The 19,935-nt window shown below is 42.9% G+C and overlaps 1 protein-coding gene and 1 long non-coding RNA gene across 2 annotated transcripts in view; one reads left to right on the forward strand and one right to left on the reverse strand.

Moving 5' to 3' along the window:
• LOC105387723 (WASH complex subunit 2C) overlaps nt 1-19,935 on the reverse strand; it is a 32,685-nt gene that overhangs the window by 843 nt on the left and 11,907 nt on the right. The window contains exons 6-12 of the mRNA XM_048631924.1: nt 8,078-8,166; nt 6,654-6,751; nt 6,033-6,173; nt 5,470-5,551; nt 4,705-4,943; nt 4,412-4,543; nt 596-4,022 (exon numbers count right to left, since the gene is read on the reverse strand). Coding sequence (XP_048487881.1) covers nt 596-4,022; nt 4,412-4,543; nt 4,705-4,943; nt 5,470-5,551; nt 6,033-6,173; nt 6,654-6,751; nt 8,078-8,166 — 4,208 coding nt within the window. The remainder of the gene's footprint in view (nt 1-595; nt 4,023-4,411; nt 4,544-4,704; nt 4,944-5,469; nt 5,552-6,032; nt 6,174-6,653; nt 6,752-8,077; nt 8,167-19,935) is intronic.
• LOC125491059 lies at nt 17,840-19,875 on the forward strand. The gene is made up of 3 exons (XR_007268087.1): nt 17,840-18,303; nt 18,839-18,994; nt 19,753-19,875. It is a non-coding gene; the product is annotated as an uncharacterized LOC125491059 (long non-coding RNA).

Raw genomic sequence — 19,935 nt, forward strand, 5'->3', positions numbered from 1 at the left:
TCTGTGGTCTAGTGGTAGAAGCTCAGCTTCATCACCCAGGGATCCCGGGTTCGATTTCCAGGTAGGGCCATCAATTTGTGTTTCTATATTGCGGTTCCAAGTTAGGTTAGGACATTAAATTTAAACTTTTATCTCGGTTTGACATTATATAAAACCCAGACAGTATTTCGCTTAAATTTTTATGTCACACAACATCTAGTTCGTATATTGTTTATCAAAGGCTCTGTTCATTTTTCCATCTTGAATCTTGACAGAATGAGTGACAAGTAAACAACCCGTTGCCAGGTTACCGGTCTTAACCAAGTCTTAGCGGAACCCCACAGCAGCAATCAAGTTTATCACCCGATCAAGGGAGTTAACCCCGTGATTTAGCATGGTGGGACACTCACTAACCTTAACGGTCCAACATGTAACCAAACCGAGGTATTTTTAACCTAACCGAATGGTGTGAAATTAGGCCTAAGGGTAGTTTGTGTCAGATGTCTAATTTTATGAAACGCTGTAGGTACGAGTATGTAGTGGGTGAGATTATTCGTTACAAATTCGATTTGTATATTATGTTTCCCTTTTCTAAATAATAGTGACTTGAACTTACCATTAGTTTTGACACTAGTCTTGGGCTGAGCACCGAACAGATCCCCTTCATCATCATCATCATCAAACAGAGATTTCTTCACTTCCACCGGTTTCCTCACTTCTCTCTTCGCGAACGGCTTTTGAGCAAACAAGTCATCATCACTGTCATTCGAAAATAGATTTTTGGATTCAGTGCTCTTGTTTATAGTTTTATTTCCACCGAATAGGTCTTCGTCGTCGCTTAGGTCATCGAACAATGATTTTTTGGTTTCCCTCTGAGGTGTTTTCTCTTTGCTTTTAATTTCATTGTCTTTTTGTACTTTCTTTTCCTCTGCTTGTTTGTTTGTTGGGAAACCTTTGAAAATATCATCATTGTCATCATCGTCATCGACTATATTTAGCTGTTTCGGTTTGCTTTCTTCAACTTTATGTTCAACGTTGTTTGTTGATGATTCTGTGTAGACTTGACCGAGAGTTTTTACACCTTCGTTGTTTTTATTCGTAGTGTTGTTTTCTTCTGCGCTTACATCAGGATAGTTAAATATATAAATGTCATCGTCATTGATATTTAAGATTTTGGTTTTACTATTATTCACATCTAGTGTTTCTGTTACTTTATCTTTTGTGACTGTGTCTTTGTTCTGAGCAGTTTCTTCAATAAACCCTGTGGTATTTTTACTCACATCTGATTTTTGAGCATTATCTTTACTTACTTCTACCTTTTCATCTTTTGTTTCTACTAATTCTGGATCAGAGGGTACTTGTAATGGTTTATCTGGTTTGTGATGTCCCTCATTACTAAATGTTCCTGCTTTCTTACCATCACCTGTTACTTCTTTGTTAAGGTTAACATTTACATCGGACTCTGCATCTTTACCATCAAGGACATCACCAAAATCTATACCAGAAGTTTTGACTGCTTCTCTTCTAGCCCTTCTGGTTGATGGTCGTCTTTTCACTTGTATTTTAGCTCTTTCTTTAGAGATTTTATTATCTAAAACCAAAGAATCTGGATCACTGTCGAAACTAACGGATTTAACTAGTTTAGATTTAGGCTCCACGAACTCCTTAGGTGATTCCGGAGAGCTAGGCGTGCTAGCTTCACTATCTTTCGTTTTTATAACGACCTTTTTCGGTGAAGCTCCCGGTAATAAACTATTGACATTAATATTGAAGTTAAGTGGTTTAAGTTTGCCTATTGCTTTGGGTTTATCATCGGGTTTAGTCTGTTTACTGCCGTCAGGATTATCTGCTGTCACTGGGATATTTTGTTTAACGACATTCGATAGTTTTTCAATGGGTTTTGTGGTTTTGACGTGTTTGGGCGTAAAATCTGTATCTATTTCGGGCGGTTCGTCTTGGAAGATACCAAATAGAGGTTCTTTGTTAGTTATTGGGGATATTTCAGGTAATTCATCGGTTAAATTGTCGGCTTCTGTTTTGCGCAGAAACAGAGCCTCATCGTCGGAATCATCATCAAACAACGCGTTCACATTTTGAGACTTTTTCTTTTCCTTGGGCTTTTCGAATTCAGGCGGCAGATCCGAGAATATGTCATCGAAGATATCGTGTTTGGATTCAAGAGGTTTTGGGCCTTCTGGTGTTTTAAATAGCGTGTCAGTTTCAAAGTTCTTGTTGTCGTCTAAATTGCTTAATTTATTATCCAATACATCGACTGAGTCTAGCAATTTAGTTTTTTCTTGTGGGAATGTGCCGTTGTCGTCTAGTTTGTAGGTAATTTGAGGTTCATCAATAGTATTATTGGTAATTTTTGATTCGATTGTTTTATTTTTAGTTGTTACATCAGTTTCAATGTTTGAGATTTTGTCATCTACTCTTCTAGAGGATATGTTACTGTTTGAATTGTCGTTGTCATTATCAGACATAGATTTTATCTGTTTATAATTATTGCTCAATTCATCAATAGTTTGATGATTTTCTGTAGAGCTCGATAAGGATCCTTTTTCAGATAATTCACTCACAGTGTCTTGGTCTTGGTTGGGACGTAAAGAATTACTTTTAGGAATTTCTTCTTTCGTTTTCGTTGATACCTTAAAGTCTGTTTTATCACTTCTTTCAGAAAATAGATCGTCATCATCATCACCAAATATTGATGAAGTTTGCATTACTTCTTCACTATTTTCTACTTTTACTTCTTCGTTGTTTTGCGATGATTCTAAGGTTTTAATTGTTTTCTCGTCATTCAAAGAAGGTTTCAGCTCTGATTTATTTAAAATATCATCATTTTTACTCTTTTCATTAAGTTGTTTATTCTTTATTAACGAATCAGGAATAATATCTTTTTTCTCCTTTACTTCGGCAAAAAGGCCATCATCATCGTCATCACCAAATAAGGTGGAAGTTTTCTTAACTCCTTCATTATTTTCGGGCTTCTTCACGTCATTGATCTTCAAAGGTTCTACGACTACAGATTTATTAAAGATTGCGTCTTTATTTTTATTACTTTCATTGCTTTCTTCATTATCAATAGCTTTTCCCTGTTTAATAACATTGCTTGGTGGCTTGATACTGGAAAAAATGTCATCCCCTTCATCATCATCAAAAATACTCGGTTTAATACTTTTTTTCTCTTTGACTTCACCGTAATTAGTAGGTTGTTTAGGTTTCGGCGAAAACAATTCATCATCGCTATCGAAAATGCTCTGAGATGGATTCTTGCTCTGCATTTTATTAGTATTTTGTGTAATATTTACTGTTTTTTCTCGGTTTTCTGTCTTTGGAATCGGTTTAGAAAGAGATATGTCGTCGTCTTTTCCTAACTCTTTGCTAATGGTTTTAGTATTGTTCTCTGTCGTGAGAGAATTTTCTTTATTACCGCTTTTATCAGAAAACAGGTCATCATCACTGTCAAAGATGCGTTTTGTATCCTTTGTGTCATTTTTAAACATTGAAGCATTTACTTTCTCAACGCTTACTTCAGAAAATAGATCATCAACATCGTCGAATAGTGATTCACTTTTATTTTTATCAGATTTTACTTCACCCGGCGTTTTCTTTACAACAATATTGGACGAAAATATATCATCTATGTCATCAAATATGTCATCACTGAACAAATCAACTTTCTTTGGAATCTCTTTCTTTACTTCTTGCTTAATTTGAGGTTTTACGTTTTGTTTTTGAGATTTCTCTGATTTTGCAAACAAATCGTCAAATATATCATTTTCTTTCGAACGTGCCACTGGCTCTTCATCTCGAACTTTCACTGTTTTAGTATTTTCCTGAACTAGAACCTCTTTTTTCGCATTAGCACCTTCTCTTTCAGCTACTTTATGCTTTTTAGTATTTGCGTTATCTGTAGCACCCTCCTGGTTAGATTCTTCGCTGGAACTCGATGTTTTTCTTCGGTTTCGATTCAAAATGGCGGCGCCGATGCTCTCTGCTCCCCGGCTGCTGCCGAACAGAGATATTGCTCCGATCGGTTTCTGTCAAATCAAAATATAACGTGTCAAAACTAGATGTGCAAATCTTACCAGAGGGAGGGATTGAGACCGGGATTTGAGACTTTCAGAAATTCGCAAAAAATCAGAGTTACTTGAAGGTGAATTCTAAAAGGTATAATAATAAGATAAAGATAAAATACTCTTTATTACACACAAACAGAAACAGTTTTACAAACATGAAAAGAAAATAAATAGCACAATCGGCGGTCTTATTACTAAAAGTAATATCTTCCAGACAACCACATTGTTAAAAATAGAAAGTATGAAAATAGATAACGTGTGAAAACAAGATATAATTATAAACTACATTAATATTAAGTATAAACGATATGTAAGTGGTCATATTGTGTATGTTAAATAAGTTCACTCACCTTGATTTGACTTTTTTCCTCTTCTTGTGTAGTTTTAATCGGCTCTTTAGGTTTTGGTTTTTCTGTAAACAAATCTGAGTCCTCCTCGTCTTCGAATAGAGTAGTTTTTTGAACAGCAGGTCTCTGAGATTGCTGTAAATAAATTAAAATAATATAAATTTTGAATTTAAAATATATAATATAGATGGAAATTTTTACTTAATTTTCTATCGATATTAACCAACTTCCGCTGTCAATAGCATAATAAAAACAACATAACTTACTTAAATAATTAAAGTAATAAAAACACTTACCAAAACATCGCCTCTACCGCCAACATCAACCTTATCCTTCACCCCATAAGGCGTACTTTCGCCAAACCCTTTTCCCAACCCAGCGAATATGTCGGCGCTATTTTGTGCCCTATTCTGTGCGGCGTAAGGTACTTTTTTGTTGATTTCCGCGAATATGTCGTCTTCTTCTTCGCTGTAGACGTCTTCGTCAGTGTCCTGAGCGTTGTCTATGGGAGGGGGCACGTCCGAGAATATCACACCTGGAAAAGGGTGAAAATATAAATAAAATTTTGGCTCGCTTTGTGAGCCACCTCCGACTAACCCTTCGGGGAATACAGTCATAGTGAGAGTGCATATGTATGTATGTAATTTTATATTTGGTTTATTTTGTAGTGTTTAATCAGTAAACTGAGTATACAGCTCGCACCACAGCTTCCTCTAAACTATTTTAAAACTCTCTCTTCCATCCAAAGGTTGTCTGGTAGAGATGGCTATAAGCAATATGACTGCCTTTTGTAATAGTTTAATTTTTAAGTATTTTTTTTTATTTCTTTATTTTTTGGTGTAAATTTTCTAATTTATCTTAATATTTAGAGGATATACCTTCGGATTTCCACATAAGAAAGTATACAATAAACTCATACCATTTATTTCAAAGAAGAGTCCTTACTTTTAAAAATATAAAAATCGAGGTGGCCTAGTAGTAAATAATGCAGTAAGTCGACCATTTCTACACTTTTAGATAGCTAAGGTATTAGTGTAGTAAATAATTGAAGTAATAATTACCTGCAGTTGGTTTCTCAATGGTGTATAGTTTCCCGGTGGCGGGCGGCGGCGACGCATCTTCAACTGTAGACTGTTGCACCTGCTGTAATTTATTAGATATTTAATGTAATTACTTGTATGGTGCTACTAAACGAAGATACGAGGTATACCTAACCTTTGTGCCTGTACTGGTAACCGTGGGGATCACTACGCGAATATACGACTGAATGTTATGGTTATAGTCGAGTATGCCAGGCTTACGACTTGTTCTTGGCAAGTCTTGACAAATAATAAACTATAGTCTGTTTTTAATCAATCAATAGTCGATTGTCCCGCCAATATAACGATATGATGAATCGTTCTGAATGTCAATTTAGTATCTGAGATTAAAAACAGACTTTAGGGTTTGTCACCGTGAGGTAAAGGTTGCCCAGTCTGATTAGCATCAGTCTAGTCCAGTGAACGCAGTATACATATAAGGAACAGGCGTTAGGGCTCCTATCGTGCATCCCATAGGAGAACTAACATCCATTTGTACGTACATAGGATTATACAAATACACATATACAAAATAATATACATACAGGCACCCCTCCGAGTTTCCTCGCCAGCTGCGCGGCCAGGTCGGCCTGCGTGAGGCGCGGGGCGGCGGGGGCCGCGGGGGCGCCGGGGGCGCCGGGGGGTATAGGGGGCGCCGGGGGTGGCTCGGCTAGAGATGATGAGTCCTGTGGGAGATATAGTAATGTAAGAGGGGTATTCATTGTTTTTTTTTTCGCTCTTACAATGAATCTGAGAAGTTTCACTGATAGATTTATTTATTTTTTAAAGTGAATCAGCAAAGATAATTTTTAATGCTGTTTTATTATAATTAAGTTTCAATCATTCAGGTAATGGGCATCCACCTTTGTATAGTGGCCTGCACAAAAACCTGAACCCTCTTAGAGTGACATTGACGAGGAGCTAGATTCCTTTACAGCCCACTGTACATGATGTGCATGACACACTGTATACAAACAAGGCACTTTGTTCTTAGGCAGCATGATTTTTGGCATTGTTTAAGGATGCCCAAAAATGCGCAGCGGAGTAGCGGAGCAAAATCGTCCAATGAGCGGAGCGCAAATTGCATGAGCAGAGTTTTTATGAAATAACATTGGTGAATTTCTCGCTCCGAACTCTTGGACAGGCAGCCTGTCATTATAACTCACGGAGGCTCGGGGGCTCCTGTCCTCATCCTCGTGTGTGGAGAACTCCCCCGGGGAAGGAACACTGCTGCAGCTGTCCGAGTCAGAGTCAGCTAGCAGGCCTGCGGGAGAGATGTGATGTAATAATACAATCACGTGCCAAGACACAGTTACAATTACAGAAGCACTACAAAACAACCCCAAATTATTTAAAACGTTTAATTTTGAATTTGATCTAAGTAAATGTTTATGTTTTTAGTCGGTATTCTGATGCGCCGTTAAATGCACTCATATATTGCAGAAGGCTTTTTAAGTTAGTTTTTCATTGGATTAGTTAGTGCTACTTCTCTCACTGAAACTTTTTCATTGCCCGTGAATTTAATAAAAATAGGTATGTGGGGACATCCCACGAGCATAGAACAACTCAGCAAAATAAACAAAATACGGACACCAAGAGGTCTCAATTTTTTAATACATTTAATTAAAATTTGAACACAATATTTACGTTTTTGTTTAGTATTATTTTGATGGGCTGTCCTACTTTAATATTGCCGACCGCGACGGGGCGTTGGTACTATTGTCACTGGAACTTTTTCATTGCTCGTGAGTATAGTGTGGGGACATTTCACACACACAAAAAACTTTTAACACAGAGTTACTTTTATTTTTAAATATAAAGGAATGTTTCTAATCCTTAGTGAAATTACGTTGCCCGACTATCACCACTAGATGTCGCTGGCGTCGGGTTTCTACATCGCGGTATGGTTGTGTTCACGCACTAGTATGTAAAGGTTTAGGTGACTACACCTAGCAAGGATTAGCCAGTCAGTTAGACTGGATTTTTGGAAGACGTTTAGTAAAGGAAACTTTACATAACGTATTAGCAAACTAACGTTTAAAAGAAAAATATTTATAAATGTCTGCGCTTCTGAGTAATTATTGTTACTCAGAAGCACAGGAAATACCGACCAAAATGTAAATAATCAATCATACGAAGAAAGGTCTATTAAAGTCTATTTTCTATTTTACTATCATGACGTCATGTATGAATATAATAATTATACATAGAATAAAAAATATTAAATATTAACCCCTCACATCACATCCCGAGAAATCAAACTGAGACAAAAGAAATCAAATTTTGTCTGACGGTTTCATAGAATCCCTTTTCCTAACTAAGAACCACAAGAATGTTGCAAAAAGGGTATACTAATCCGAAAGTCGGTGACTCAGGGGGTCATTCTGAACAACTTTTGTTCTACGAGTTTTGGAAATTCGAAAAAAATAAGTTCTCCATAGTAAAAAGTCACTAACACAGTTTCTGTGGAAAAGGAATTTATTTTTTTGTGAATTTTCAAATCTTGTTCATAATGAAATGACCCTCTTTCGGCTTAGTACACCCTTTTTGCAACATCCTGTAGAATAGAAAGGTCTAGTATATTATGTACCTGCGTGTTCCTTGCTCCGCCAGGGCGCAGAGCCTATGATGAAGGGCAGCGGCCGCGACGAGTACCTGTTCTTGGGACGCAGGATTATACTGAAACAACATATTGTATTTACTAGCAAATAAAAGTTATATTTGTGCTGTAAATAAATGAGTTCAACGGTGTAGCTCAAAGTTTTTTTAATAAATGAGTGAATAAATCTATTCAATAGTAGCTCAGTTAGGTAAGGAGGTCTCACACAAATTCCACTGCTATGTCGAATGTCCCGGGTTCGATTCCCGTATTCTTCTTCCTAGCCTAACCTTATTTAGGGTCGGCTTTGTGCGTCATGCCGCTACACGGGTTTGTTGTCGAAGTCAATAAAATCGTCCACCAATGGCATGTCGCGATAATATAGTGACGTTTATCTACGTCGATAACGAACCCGTGCAGCGGGAGCAGGATGTTATTACATGCCTAGTCGTGTCCTCCGCGTCACTATCGCTATCGCTATCATCGAGGATGGTGACTGTATCTGTATGTAGGAGAGACACATGTAGCATAGAGACACATACCTGGTCGTGTCCTCCGCGTCGCTATCGCTATCGCTATCATCGAGGATGGTGACTGTATCTGTATGTAGGAGAGACACATGTAGCATAGAGACACATACCTGGTCGTGTCCTCCGCGTCGCTATCGCTATCGCTATCATCGAGGATGGTGACTGTATCTGTATGTAGGAGAGACACATGTAGCATAGAGACACATACCTGGTCGTGTCCTCCGCGTCGCTATCGCTATCGCTATCATCGAGGATGGTGACTGTATCTGTATGTAGGAGAGACACATGTAGCATAGAGACACATACCTGGTCGTGTCCTCCGCGTCGCTATCGCTATCGCTATCATCGAGGATGGTGACTGTATCTGTATGTAGGAGAGACACATGTAGCATAGAGACACATACCTGGTCGTGTCCTCCGCGTCGCTATCGCTATCGCTATCATCGAGGATGGTGACTGTATCTGTATGTAGGAGAGACACATGTAGCATAGAGACACATACCTGGTCGTGTCCTCCGTGTCGCTATCGCTATCGCTATCATCGAGGATGGTGACTGTATCTGTATGTAGGAGAGACACATGTAGCATAGAGACACATACCTGGTCGTGTCCTCCGCGTCGCTATCGCTATCGCTATCATCGAGGATGGTGACTGTATCTGTATGTAGGAGAGACACATGTAGCATAGAGACACATACCTGGTCGTGTCCTCCGCGTCGCTATCGCTATCGCTATCATCGAGGATGGTGACTGTATCTGTATGTAGGAGAGACACATGTAGCATAGAGACACATACCTGGTCGTGTCCTCCGCGTCGCTATCGCTATCGCTATCATCGAGGATGGTGACTGTATCTGTATGTAGGAGAGACACATGTAGCATAGAGACACATACCTGGTCGTGTCCTCCGCGTCGCTATCGCTATCGCTATCATCGAGGATGGTGACTGTATCTGTATGTAGGAGAGACACATGTAGCATAGAGACACATACCTGGTCGTGTCCTCCGCGTCGCTATCGCTATCGCTATCATCGAGGATGGTGACTGTATCTGTATGTAGGAGAGACACATGTAGCATAGAGACACATACCTGGTCGTGTCCTCCGCGTCGCTATCGCTATCGCTATCATCGAGGATGGTGACTGTATCTGTATGTAGGAGAGACACATGTAGCATAGAGACACATACCTGGTCGTGTCCTCCGCGTCGCTATCGCTATCGCTATCATCGAGGATGGTGACTGTATCTGTATGTAGGAGAGACACATGTAGCATAGAGACACATACCTGGTCGTGTCCTCCGCGTCGCTATCGCTATCGCTATCATCGAGGATGGTGACTGTATCTGTATGTAGGAGAGACACATGTAGCATAGAGACACATACCTGGTCGTGTCCTCCGCGTCGCTATCGCTATCGCTATCATCGAGGATGGTGACTGTATCTGTATGTAGGAGAGACACATGTAGCATAGAGACACATACCTGGTCGTGTCCTCCGCGTCGCTATCGCTATCGCTATCATCGAGGATGGTGACTGTATCTGTATGTAGGAGAGACACATGTAGCATAGAGACACATACCTGGTCGTGTCCTCCGCGTCGCTATCGCTATCGCTATCATCGAGGATGGTGACTGTATCTGTATGTAGGAGAGACACATGTAGCATAGAGACACATACCTGGTCGTGTCCTCCGCGTCGCTATCGCTATCGCTATCATCGAGGATGGTGACTGTATCTGTATGTAGGAGAGACACATGTAGCATAGAGACACATACCTGGTCGTGTCCTCCGCGTCGCTATCGCTATCGCTATCATCGAGGATGGTGACTGTATCTGTATGTAGGAGAGACACATGTAGCATAGAGACACATACCTGGTCGTGTCCTCCGCGTCGCTATCGCTATCGCTATCATCGAGGATGGTGACTGTATCTGTATGTAGGAGAGACACATGTAGCATAGAGACACATACCTGGTCGTGTCCTCCGCGTCGCTATCGCTATCGCTATCATCGAGGATGGTGACTGTATCTGTATGTAGGAGAGACACATGTAGCATAGAGACACATACCTGGTCGTGTCCTCCGCGTCGCTATCGCTATCGCTATCATCGAGGATGGTGACTGTATCTGTATGTAGGAGAGACACATGTAGCATAGAGACACATACCTGGTCGTGTCCTCCGCGTCGCTATCGCTATCGCTATCATCGAGGATGGTGACTGTATCTGTATGTAGGAGAGACACATGTAGCATAGAGACACATACCTGGTCGTGTCCTCCGCGTCGCTATCGCTATCGCTATCATCGAGGATGGTGACTGTATCTGTATGTAGGAGAGACACATGTAGCATAGAGACACATACCTGGTCGTGTCCTCCGCGTCACTATCGCTATCGCTATCATCGAGGATGGTGACTGTATCTGTATGTAGGAGAGACACATGTAGCATAGAGACACATACCTGGTCGTGTCCTCCGCGTCGCTATCGCTATCGCTATCATCGAGGATGGTGACTGTATCTGTATGTAGGAGAGACACATGTAGCATAGAGACACATACCTGGTCGTGTCCTCCGCGTCGCTATCGCTATCGCTATCATCGAGGATGGTGACTGTATCTGTATGTAGGAGAGACACATGTAGCATAGAGACACATACCTGGTCGTGTCCTCCGCGTCGCTATCGCTATCGCTATCATCGAGGATGGTGACTGTATCTGTATGTAGGAGAGACACATGTAGCATAGAGACACATACCTGGTCGTGTCCTCCGCGTCGCTATCGCTATCGCTATCATCGAGGATGGTGACTGTATCTGTATGTAGGAGAGACACATGTAGCATAGAGACACATACCTGGTCGTGTCCTCCGCGTCGCTATCGCTATCGCTATCATCGAGGATGGTGACTGTATCTGTATGTAGGAGAGACACATGTAGCATAGAGACACATACCTGGTCGTGTCCTCCGCGTCGCTATCGCTATCGCTATCATCGAGGATGGTGACTGTATCTGTATGTAGGAGAGACACATGTAGCATAGAGACACATACCTGGTCGTGTCCTCCGCGTCGCTATCGCTATCGCTATCATCGAGGATGGTGACTGTATCTGTATGTAGGAGAGACACATGTAGCATAGAGACACATACCTGGTCGTGTCCTCCGCGTCGCTATCGCTATCGCTATCATCGAGGATGGTGACTGTATCTGTATGTAGGAGAGACACATGTAGCATAGAGACACATACCTGGTCGTGTCCTCCGCGTCGCTATCGCTATCGCTATCATCGAGGATGGTGACTGTATCTGTATGTAGGAGAGACACATGTAGCATAGAGACACATACCTGGTCGTGTCCTCCGCGTCGCTATCGCTATCGCTATCATCGAGGATGGTGACTGTATCTGTATGTAGGAGAGACACATGTAGCATAGAGACACATACCTGGTCGTGTCCTCCGCGTCGCTATCGCTATCGCTATCATCGAGGATGGTGACTGTATCTGTATGTAGGAGAGACACATGTAGCATAGAGACACATACCTGGTCGTGTCCTCCGCGTCGCTATCGCTATCGCTATCATCGAGGATGGTGACTGTATCTGTATGTAGGAGAGACACATGTAGCATAGAGACACATACCTGGTCGTGTCCTCCGCGTCGCTATCGCTATCGCTATCATCGAGGATGGTGACTGTATCTGTATGTAGGAGAGACACATGTAGCATAGAGACACATACCTGGTCGTGTCCTCCGCGTCGCTATCGCTATCGCTATCATCGAGGATGGTGACTGTATCTGTATGTAGGAGAGACACATGTAGCATAGAGACACATACCTGGTCGTGTCCTCCGCGTCGCTATCGCTATCGCTATCATCGAGGATGGTGACTGTATCTGTATGTAGGAGAGACACATGTAGCATAGAGACACATACCTGGTCGTGTCCTCCGCGTCGCTATCGCTATCGCTATCATCGAGGATGGTGACTGTATCTGTATGTAGGAGAGACACATGTAGCATAGAGACACATACCTGGTCGTGTCCTCCGCGTCGCTATCGCTATCGCTATCATCGAGGATGGTGACTGTATCTGTATGTAGGAGAGACACATGTAGCATAGAGACACATACCTGGTCGTGTCCTCCGCGTCGCTATCGCTATCGCTATCATCGAGGATGGTGACTGTATCTGTATGTAGGAGAGACACATGTAGCATAGAGACACATACCTGGTCGTGTCCTCCGCGTCGCTATCGCTATCGCTATCATCGAGGATGGTGACTGTATCTGTATGTAGGAGAGACACATGTAGCATAGAGACACATACCTGGTCGTGTCCTCCGCGTCGCTATCGCTATCGCTATCATCGAGGATGGTGACTGTATCTGTATGTAGGAGAGACACATGTAGCATAGAGACACATACCTGGTCGTGTCCTCCGCGTCGCTATCGCTATCGCTATCATCGAGGATGGTGACTGTATCTGTATGTAGGAGAGACACATGTAGCATAGAGACACATACCTGGTCGTGTCCTCCGCGTCGCTATCGCTATCGCTATCATCGAGGATGGTGACTGTATCTGTATGTAGGAGAGACACATGTAGCATAGAGACACATACCTGGTCGTGTCCTCCGCGTCGCTATCGCTATCGCTATCATCGAGGATGGTGACTGTATCTGTATGTAGGAGAGACACATGTAGCATAGAGACACATACCTGGTCGTGTCCTCCGCGTCGCTATCGCTATCGCTATCATCGAGGATGGTGACTGTATCTGTATGTAGGAGAGACACATGTAGCATAGAGACACATACCTGGTCGTGTCCTCCGCGTCGCTATCGCTATCGCTATCATCGAGGATGGTGACTGTATCTGTATGTAGGAGAGACACATGTAGCATAGAGACACATACCTGGTCGTGTCCTCCGCGTCGCTATCGCTATCGCTATCATCGAGGATGGTGACTGTATCTGTATGTAGGAGAGACACATGTAGCATAGAGACACATACCTGGTCGTGTCCTCCGCGTCGCTATCGCTATCGCTATCATCGAGGATGGTGACTGTATCTGTATGTAGGAGAGACACATGTAGCATAGAGACACATACCTGGTCGTGTCCTCCGCGTCGCTATCGCTATCGCTATCATCGAGGATGGTGACTGTATCTGTATGTAGGAGAGACACATGTAGCATAGAGACACATACCTGGTCGTGTCCTCCGCGTCGCTATCGCTATCGCTATCATCGAGGATGGTGACTGTATCTGTATGTAGGAGAGACACATGTAGCATAGAGACACATACCTGGTCGTGTCCTCCGTGTCGCTATCGCTATCGCTATCATCGAGGATGGTGACTGTATCTGTATGTAGGAGAGACACATGTAGCATAGAGACACATACCTGGTCGTGTCCTCCGCGTCGCTATCGCTATCGCTATCATCGAGGATGGTGACTGTATCTGTATGTAGGAGAGACACATGTAGCATAGAGACACATACCTGGTCGTGTCCTCCGCGTCGCTATCGCTATCGCTATCATCGAGGATGGTGACTGTATCTGTATGTAGGAGAGACACATGTAGCATAGAGACACATACCTGGTCGTGTCCTCCGCGTCGCTATCGCTATCGCTATCATCGAGGATGGTGACTGTATCTGTATGTAGGAGAGACACATGTAGCATAGAGACACATACCTGGTCGTGTCCTCCGCGTCGCTATCGCTATCGCTATCATCGAGGATGGTGACTGTATCTGTATGTAGGAGAGACACATGTAGCATAGAGACACATACCTGGTCGTGTCCTCCGCGTCGCTATCGCTATCGCTATCATCGAGGATGGTGACTGTATCTGTATGTAGGAGAGACACATGTAGCATAGAGACACATACCTGGTCGTGTCCTCCGCGTCGCTATCGCTATCGCTATCATCGAGGATGGTGACTGTATCTGTATGTAGGAGAGACACATGTAGCATAGAGACACATACCTGGTCGTGTCCTCCGCGTCGCTATCGCTATCGCTATCATCGAGGATGGTGACTGTATCTGTATGTAGGAGAGACACATGTAGCATAGAGACACATACCTGGTCGTGTCCTCCGCGTCGCTATCGCTATCGCTATCATCGAGGATGGTGACTGTATCTGTATGTAGGAGAGACACATGTAGCATAGAGACACATACCTGGTCGTGTCCTCCGCGTCGCTATCGCTATCGCTATCATCGAGGATGGTGACTGTATCTGTATGTAGGAGAGACACATGTAGCATAGAGACACATACCTGGTCGTGTCCTCCGCGTCGCTATCGCTATCGCTATCATCGAGGATGGTGACTGTATCTGTATGTAGGAGAGACACATGTAGCATAGAGACACATACCTGGTCGTGTCCTCCGCGTCGCTATCGCTATCGCTATCATCGAGGATGGTGACTGTATCTGTATGTAGGAGAGACACATGTAGCATAGAGACACATACCTGGTCGTGTCCTCCGCGTCGCTATCGCTATCGCTATCATCGAGGATGGTGACTGTATCTGTATGTAGGAGAGACACATGTAGCATAGAGACACATACCTGGTCGTGTCCTCCGCGTCGCTATCGCTATCGCTATCATCGAGGATGGTGACTGTATCTGTATGTAGGAGAGACACATGTAGCATAGAGACACATACCTGGTCGTGTCCTCCGCGTCGCTATCGCTATCGCTATCATCGAGGATGGTGACTGTATCTGTATGTAGGAGAGACACATGTAGCATAGAGACACATACCTGGTCGTGTCCTCCGCGTCGCTATCGCTATCGCTATCATCGAGGATGGTGACTGTATCTGTATGTAGGAGAGACACATGTAGCATAGAGACACATACCTGGTCGTGTCCTCCGCGTCGCTATCGCTATCGCTATCATCGAGGATGGTGACTGTATCTGTATGTAGGAGAGACACATGTAGCATAGAGACACATACCTGGTCGTGTCCTCCGCGTCGCTATCGCTATCGCTATCATCGAGGATGGTGACTGTATCTGTATGTAGGAGAGACACATGTAGCATAGAGACACATACCTGGTCGTGTCCTCCGCGTCGCTATCGCTATCGCTATCATCGAGGATGGTGACTGTATCTGTATGTAGGAGAGACACATGTAGCATAGAGACACATACCTGGTCGTGTCCTCCGCGTCGCTATCGCTATCGCTATCATCGAGGATGGTGACTGTATCTGTATGTAGGAGAGACACATGTAGCATAGAGACACATACCTGGTCGTGTCCTCCGCGTCGCTATCGCTATCGCTATCATCGAGGATGGTGACTGTATCTGTATGTAGGAGAGACACATGTAGCATAGAGACACATACCTGGTCGTGTCCTCCGCGTCGCTATCGCTATCGCTATCATCGAGGATGGTGACTGTATCTGTATGTAGGAGAGACACATGTAGCATAGAGACACATACCTGGTCGTGTCCTCCGCGTCGCTATCGCTATCGCTATCATCGAGGATGGTGACTGTATCTGTATGTAGGAGAGACACATGTAGCATAGAGACACATACCTGGTCGTGTCCTCCGCGTCGCTATCGCTATCGCTATCATCGAGGATGGTGACTGTATCTGTATGTAGGAGAGACACATGTAGCATAGAGACACATACCTGGTCGTGTCCTCCGCGTCGCTATCGCTATCGCTATCATCGAGGATGGTGACTGTATCTGTATGTAGGAGAGACACATGTAGCATAGAGACACATACCTGGTCGTGTCCTCCGCGTCGCTATCGCTATCGCTATCATCGAGGATGGTGACTGTATCTGTATGTAGGAGAGACACATGTAGCATAGAGACACATACCTGGTCGTGTCCTCCGCGTCGCTATCGCTATCGCTATCATCGAGGATGGTGACTGTATCTGTATGTAGGAGAGACACATGTAGCATAGAGACACATACCTGGTCGTGTCCTCCGCGTCACTATCGCTATCGCTATCATCGAGGATGGTGACTGTATCTGTATGTAGGAGAGACACATGTAGCATAGAGACACATACCTGGTCGTGTCCTCCGCGTCGCTATCGCTATCGCTATCATCGAGGATGGTGACTGTATCTGTATGTAGGAGAGACACATGTAGCATAGAGACACATACCTGGTCGTGTCCTCCGCGTCGCTATCGCTATCGCTATCATCGAGGATGGTGACTGTATCTGTATGTAGGAGAGACACATGTAGCATAGAGACACATACCTGGTCGTGTCCTCCGCGTCGCTATCGCTATCGCTATCATCGAGGATGGTGACTGTATCTGTATGTAGGAGAGACACATGTAGCATAGAGACACATACCTGGTCGTGTCCTCCGCGTCACTATCGCTATCGCTATCATCGAGGATGGTGACTGTATCTGTATGTAGGAGAGACACATGTAGCATAGAGACACATACCTGGTCGTGTCCTCCGCGTCGCTATCGCTATCGCTATCATCGAGGATGGTGACTGTATCTGTATGTAGGAGAGACACATGTAGCATAGAGACACATACCTGGTCGTGTCCTCCGCGTCGCTATCGCTATCGCTATCATCGAGGATGGTGACTGTATCTGTATGTAGGAGAGACACATGTAGCATAGAGACACATACCTGGTCGTGTCCTCCGCGTCGCTATCGCTATCGCTATCATCGAGGATGGTGACTGTATCTGTATGTAGGAGAGACACATGTAGCATAGAGACACATACCTGGTCGTGTCCTCCGCGTCGCTATCGCTATCGCTATCATCGAGGATGGTGACTGTATCTGTATGTAGGAGAGACACATGTAGCATAGAGACACATACCTGGTCGTGTCCTCCGCGTCGCTATCGCTATCGCTATCATCGAGGATGGTGACTGTATCTGTATGTAGGAGAGACACATGTAGCATAGAGACACATACCTGGTCGTGTCCTCCGCGTCGCTATCGCTATCGCTATCATCGAGGATGGTGACTGTATCTGTATGTAGGAGAGACACATGTAGCATAGAGACACATACCTGGTCGTGTCCTCCGCGTCGCTATCGCTATCGCTATCATCGAGGATGGTGACTGTATCTGTATGTAGGAGAGACACATGTAGCATAGAGACACATACCTGGTCGTGTCCTCCGCGTCGCTATCGCTATCGCTATCATCGAGGATGGTGACTGTATCTGTATGTAGGAGAGACACATGTAGCATAGAGACACATACCTGCAGCCTTACTCCCAGCGATGAGTGGCTGAATCGATTTCAACAAAATCGCTAATATCGTACTCCCACCGCACATTTTTGCGGCTCATTGTGTTATGACGTCACGCAAACCGTTCAGTGAAAATTATAGCGTTACTAAGCTAGAAATTCGCACCACGAGCTCATCATGAGCTCATCACACAGAGTAGATTATATGTCAAAGTTGCGACTCAACGCCTCTTTGAAAAAAGTTCCTATTCTTGCAACGCAAAGCCATTACAATGGCAAATTTTTCCTATTTTTGTAAGAAAAAGAGCCTGTAATTACACCTACAAAGTGATGTGAAAGTAGTTACTGAGGATACGTGAGGATTGCAAACCAGTCTCCCTGGATATTTTAAAGCATATTTTTAAAGGAGTTGACGGACAATTTGATTGAAGACTTTAGCTTCATGAAACTAGCTGATTTGAGCGTAACAAATAAGGTGAGTATCCACGAACATAATAGAGGTACATGTAAAAGTTTCTTCAACTAAAGGCGATGATCCATTCGCGAGCAAAACCTCCAATAACCTCTAAGTCCGCGGTCTAAAAACCTCCAACGATGTTACAAAAAGCACGCCACGACTTTGCCAATGATGAAAGTAGACTGTTTGGTTCGCTAATGGATCACCAACGAGATTCGACAAGCCAACAATCTATACCGTCGCCTCGCCAATGGATGACCGCCTTAACTCTCATGTTCTTAAGGCATGAAGAAGAAGCCTTAAAGAAAATATCCTTCAAAACAAAGACAAACCTTCTTTTACCATTGTTGTAGTCCTATGGCACCCCAGAGGTGTCATAAAATCTGCCACCTATCTTTGTTTAAACCACCTATGTTTGGTCTCGCTCCAGCTAAGTCCAGTGGCTAACAATATATACCTACTAATAATAATAAGATAAACCTTCCTATACTATCATAATGTCTGTAACCTAAACCCCATGATACCTACTAACCAGAATTTTTGGTATTTGTAGGTTTTTACTGCGTTGCAACTGGCTCCAGACTGGAATTTATAACCAAGACTAAATATTCAAGTGCCTATGTGAAGTACTTAACAACAAGTTGTATTAAGATCTTATGAAGTTAAAACCTACATAAGAAACTAAATTGGCATATCATTCTGCTACTGAGTAAGTCACTTAAGCTGATTTCAATTTATTTGTAGCAAAAAATATATGAAATACTACCCTAGCACAAACACTTTAATTTTATGATGCACTGACAGTATGAAAAATAATTTACTTGGCTTGCTTATCTAGATTCTATATCTATAAAATATTATTTGATTCATCTGTTTTCTAAGTACCTTAGGATTAAACTGTAGTGCTGCGGTGGGTATCTTTTGTAGTTAAAAAAATATACCTATGCTGGCTCAATCTCCACCTACTACAGAAACAAGACTATCTATTCTTGGACCAACAGAACGCCTATCTCAGCTATTGGAACACCCAGGCTTGCTGCTCCATTTTACTCGAGAGCTAGGCTGGCTGAGCTAAAATTAAGGAGATATGTACAAAGGTTCCACTCAAGAGAGCCACGTACAGGAGCTTCGCCACCTCTCAGAATAGAAAATCTACTAAATAAAGTTGTATCAATACCTTGATAGTACAGTCAGCAATAGATATTTATGCCACCACAGCAACAAAAATTTAATCCTCATGGGTGGAATAATAATATTTTATCAATACTTAGTAACTTAAGTATTACTTACCTTAATATTAGTTATCCTTATTTTTCATGTTACATAAATATTACCTATCAATTGTCATAATATCTAAGGGCTTGCGTTGGGGTGGCATACATATCTCTTTGGCTGACTGTACAATATATTATTATTATATCCTAAGCTATAGAATTACTATTAATCTATATTTCTATCTTATTTCAGATAATCAGAGAGCAGTTTTTTAGCTAATAGAAGAGAAGCTTATGCTTGATATTTCAGAACACTGATAATAATTGTGATGTGATTTAATATATGATACTTAATAAACACAAAATACAGCAAAAACCATGTTTCATTTCATTATTTACCTGTTGATGTTGCACTTGACTAAGAGGTCATTCATGA

This window comes from Plutella xylostella, chromosome 30, assembly GCF_932276165.1.
Source record: "Plutella xylostella chromosome 30, ilPluXylo3.1, whole genome shotgun sequence".
In the NCBI taxonomy this organism is placed as follows: Eukaryota; Metazoa; Arthropoda; class Insecta; order Lepidoptera; family Plutellidae; genus Plutella; species Plutella xylostella.